This window comes from Poecilia reticulata, linkage group LG21 (assembly GCF_000633615.1).
Source record: "Poecilia reticulata strain Guanapo linkage group LG21, Guppy_female_1.0+MT, whole genome shotgun sequence".
NCBI classification, from domain to species: domain Eukaryota; kingdom Metazoa; phylum Chordata; class Actinopteri; order Cyprinodontiformes; family Poeciliidae; genus Poecilia; species Poecilia reticulata.
In genome coordinates, this window is record NC_024351.1 from 452,818 (window position 1) to 456,658 (window position 3,841).

The following is a 3,841-nucleotide window of genomic DNA, read 5'->3' on the forward strand; positions in this document are numbered from 1 at the left end:
ACAGACCACCGGGACGCTCCGTCCAGACCACCGGGACGCTCCGTACAGACCACCGGGACGCTCCGTCTGCTTCTGGGTTTTCCTGCCTATTTCTCCGGCCAGCGAACCATTCCGCCACCTAGTGGTCGTTTTTCAGACCACTTGGTCTCCTGTCCGCTCAAAAACGCACAATATGTCTATAAATAAKTTTAGGATATTATAAGGAAGTGCTGAGATCTACCGTTTTCCACCAACTAACGTATTTGCCACTTCGGCTCAGTGAGAAACGTTCAGAGGATAAAAACACGAGCAAAGCTCAGATGTCCCAGCTTTTACTAGCATGTAAACGCACCATCTACACACATCTGGGAGCGAAGCGTGAAAAGAGTCAGAAATATTTGTTCACTCGGAACCGGATCTGTGTGTGAATGCAGTTTAGTGTGAACCAGGTGATGTGTGTACTTTATCAACATGTGTAGGAGAAGGTTTATTTTAGTTTTAAGGTTTACAAATCCAGTTATTACACACACACAGATATTTTTACACACACAGGTATTGAGACCATTTTCACTCCATAGCAGAAAATCCGCTGCATGCGGCAGAACCCCTGGTTCTGGTTCCGAGCATCTGGACCAGTGTTCCCTGCAACAGGTGAAACGTCATGTGGTTTTCCACATGAACGCGCCTCGTGCACGCGCTTCTTCACGCGCCCCGCGTCGCTGAAACCTGAACAGGTGAAAGCTGCACGTGCTGCGCGGTTTCCTGCTGCAGATCTGAGAAAGTTCTGAAGAGTCGAACCGAACCTCTCCGTCACTCCGCCCCCACCGGGACGGGGCCCGCGAGAGGGAGGCGGACCAGCATCCAGCACAGAGCCGAACCGAACCGAACCGGACCGGACCGCGCAGCTTGTCCATGAGCCCGAAGCTGTCCACGCCGTACTCAGTCACAGACATCCTGAGCCCGATGGAGGAGGCGTACCGCCGGTTCGGAGGGATGGAGCCCGGCCCGCTGGGGGCCTACCGGCAGCCTGGGACCCAGAACCAGAACCACCTGTACCACCACCACCATCATCACCTGCCCGCTCCCTCCTCTTCCTCAGCTCTGGGCCCCGGGCCCGCCTACCACGCTCCCCCCGGGGTGCCGCAGTTCTCCGGGGCCGCGGCGGGGTTCGGCGGCGGCGGGGAGCTGCTCCCGGAGCCGGGGCGGAGCGGAGGGCCCGCCGCCTGGTACGGCGGCCCGCAGCCCCGCTACCCGAGCAGTGAGTCCGGCCCGAACCGGTCCTTGATTTATTTAGTGCGAACTGGTTCCGTGTCCAGTCAGGCTGCTGAGATTTAAACTTTTATTCTACTTTAATTAGTTTTATAGCTGGGGACATTTTGGATTTTTGGATGATTAAATCGAAATGATTGTATTTTTGTAAAAACCTTGAAACATTTGTTGTGAATTGCAGCTGAGAATTAAACTGAGTTTAATAGTTTGGGTTTAGTTTTATTAAAATAGTCTCATTTTTATGAATTGAGCTAAAAATAATTTCATGTAAAGAAAATGAATTTTACTTTAAACTTTTGAGTTTTAGTCGGATTGCAGATAAAAGTCTAAATTACTTTTTAATCTGTTTAAAGGATCGAATTTCGTTGCAATTTTGATCATTTTCTTTCAATACATTTTATAAACATTTAAATGTGTTTATAAGTTTTCATTATTTAGAGAATAAAGAAACTAGAATAAAAGTAAAATTAACTATAAATATTTTTTATTTATGACTGGCGGGTTTTTCCAGGTTGGTTTTTAACTCGGTCTCTCCCAGTCTCCAGGCTGATGGGCGCCCCGGGCGCGGTGAGCCTCCCCGGGATGGTGGGCGGCCTGGCCGGCATGGAGCCCGGCGCCAAGCCGCTGCTGTCGCTCCACGCCGCGCCGCGCCGCAAGCGGCGGGTCCTTTTCTCCCAGGCGCAGGTGTTCGAGCTGGAGCGGCGCTTCAAGCAGCAGAAGTACCTGTCCGCCCCGGAGCGGGAGCACCTGGCCGGCCTCATCCAGCTCAGCCCGAACCAGGTCAAGATCTGGTTCCAGAACCACCGATACAAGCTGAAGCGGCAGGCCAAGGACAAGGCCGCCCAGCAGCAGCAGGAGGCCGGCGGCCAGAGCGCGGCCTCCCGCCGCTCCTCCGCCGGGTCCCCGCTCCTCTCCAAGGCAGAGAGGAGCTGCCGGGGCGAACCGAGCCACACCGGGACCCGCCAGCCCGGCTCTGCTGACGCGGTAGCCGACCAGAACCAGAACCAGAACCAGCGGTCCTCCCCAGAGCAGCCGGAGGATCTGTGCCCCAGCCCGCCGCTCGGCCTGCAGCCGCACATCAACCTGACGCAGACGGACGCGGCGCTCATCGAGTACACCAGCAGCATGCTCGGGTCCAATTTACTGTACGGCCGAACCTGGTAGAACCGGGAAAACTGCAGAACATTCCCGACCCCGCAACAGGGAAAATGATCCAGTTTTCATTTCCGCGCGTAAAACCTCCTTCATGCAGAGACTCGACTTCCAGCGGGATGGAAATCAAACCGAACCGGACCAGAACTTCCTCCTGGATTTAAAGGAATATTCCTGAGTTCCGGCTCACCGGTCCGGTCTGCTGATAACCTGGTTCCAGAACTGCTGTGGTTCCGTTCAGGCATGACTGTTTCCTTTTGAAAACGGAATATTTCATGTAAAAAATGGATTTTTATTTTATTTAAAATTATTTCCTTTGTCTCAATGAACTGAATGTAAATAAAATGAGAAAAAAGACATTTAATCCCAGCAACATGTTTTATTCCACTATTTTCTCTCAGAAACAAAACTTCTACATCACGTTTTACAAGCTGGTTTTACAAAGATCAAAATATTGTACAGAGAAAATTAAAACATTAAAAAAATTTCCCATCCTGGAAAATTCAGTTATTCCAGCCGATGTGTCTGGATGGAGGAGGAAGAGGGAATCCTCTGGCCTGGAAAACAAAGAAACCGTTTTCATTCCGACCGGGAAAAAAAATCACATTTTCCTTTAAAACGACAGAAAAACCGTTTAAATCGTTTTAAACACATTTAAAAAATAACATTTTCATTCCAAAAGAGGGATTATTTTGATTTTGATCAGTTGAGGAAAAAACTTCCCAAAGATATTTTGTCCGATGGGAAAATCTGGATGATAATAAAAGCAGGAAAACGGATTGATGATTAACTTGGTTCTGATGTCACCGATGAAACCCAGACTGGGTCCGGATCCGGTTCTGATCAACTGGACTTCCTTGGTCAAACTAGGATTCTGCCAGTTTAAACTGGAGCGCCGCTAAATTGAAGCCACTCGGCTGATCGGACTGCAGGGAGATTCAAACGGCAAAGATCTGAAAATATCACTAATTTTAGTCCGAACTTTAAATAAACTTATTTAAAGTTTCACATTGATTTTTCCGTTTTTTAAAAGATGAAAATCCAGAAAAATCAAAGTGGTTCTGATCTGACTGGCCCGTCGGGATGTGATGAGCAGAACTGGGTCAGAACCAGAGTCAAACTGGATCCATCTGATCCCAGAGGTTTCCAGATGTTTACCTGCTGCTGGCCCCGGTTGTCACGGCGATCGCCCCAGTCTTCCCGGCGCTGGTCGTAGCGCTGCTGGTAGCCGCCCGGTCCAACCCCGCCGCGGCTCAGGTTCTGCTGGTACGCAGACTGCTGAGCCTGGAGGGCCCGGTCCCAGCCTTGGCCCCCGCCGCGGAACGGCTGCTGCTGCTGCCTGCACACACCAACGTTCAGCCGGTTAGCTTCGGCTAGCTCCGGTTAACTCCCGATAGCTCCGGCTAGCTCCGGTTAACTCCCGATAGCTCCGGCTAACTCC

At 50.8% G+C, this 3,841-nt stretch overlaps 2 protein-coding genes across 3 annotated transcripts in view; one reads left to right on the forward strand and one right to left on the reverse strand.

Annotated features, from left to right (window-relative positions):
- nkx2.4b (NK2 homeobox 4b) overlaps positions 1-2,725 on the forward strand; it is a 19,006-nt gene extending 16,281 nt beyond the window's left edge. The window contains exons 2-3 of the mRNA XM_017302092.1: positions 758-1,237; positions 1,787-2,725. Of these exons, the coding sequence (XP_017157581.1) occupies positions 758-1,237; positions 1,787-2,412 (1,106 nt within the window). The 3' untranslated portion in view covers positions 2,413-2,725. The remainder of the gene's footprint in view (positions 1-757; positions 1,238-1,786) is intronic.
- Positions 2,726-2,740: 15 nt separating this feature from the next.
- Positions 2,741-3,841, reverse strand: part of xrn2 (5'-3' exoribonuclease 2) — a 19,074-nt gene continuing 17,973 nt past the window's right edge. The window contains exons 30-31 of one of the 2 annotated variants that reach the window (XM_008396956.2): positions 3,559-3,739; positions 2,741-2,957 (exon numbers count right to left, since the gene is read on the reverse strand). In XM_008396956.2, coding sequence (XP_008395178.1) covers positions 2,904-2,957; positions 3,559-3,739 — 235 coding nt within the window. In that variant the 3' untranslated portion in view covers positions 2,741-2,903. Of the gene's footprint in view, positions 2,958-3,119; positions 3,740-3,841 lie in introns of those variants that run through there. The other variant, XM_008396954.2, reaches the window with a different exon arrangement.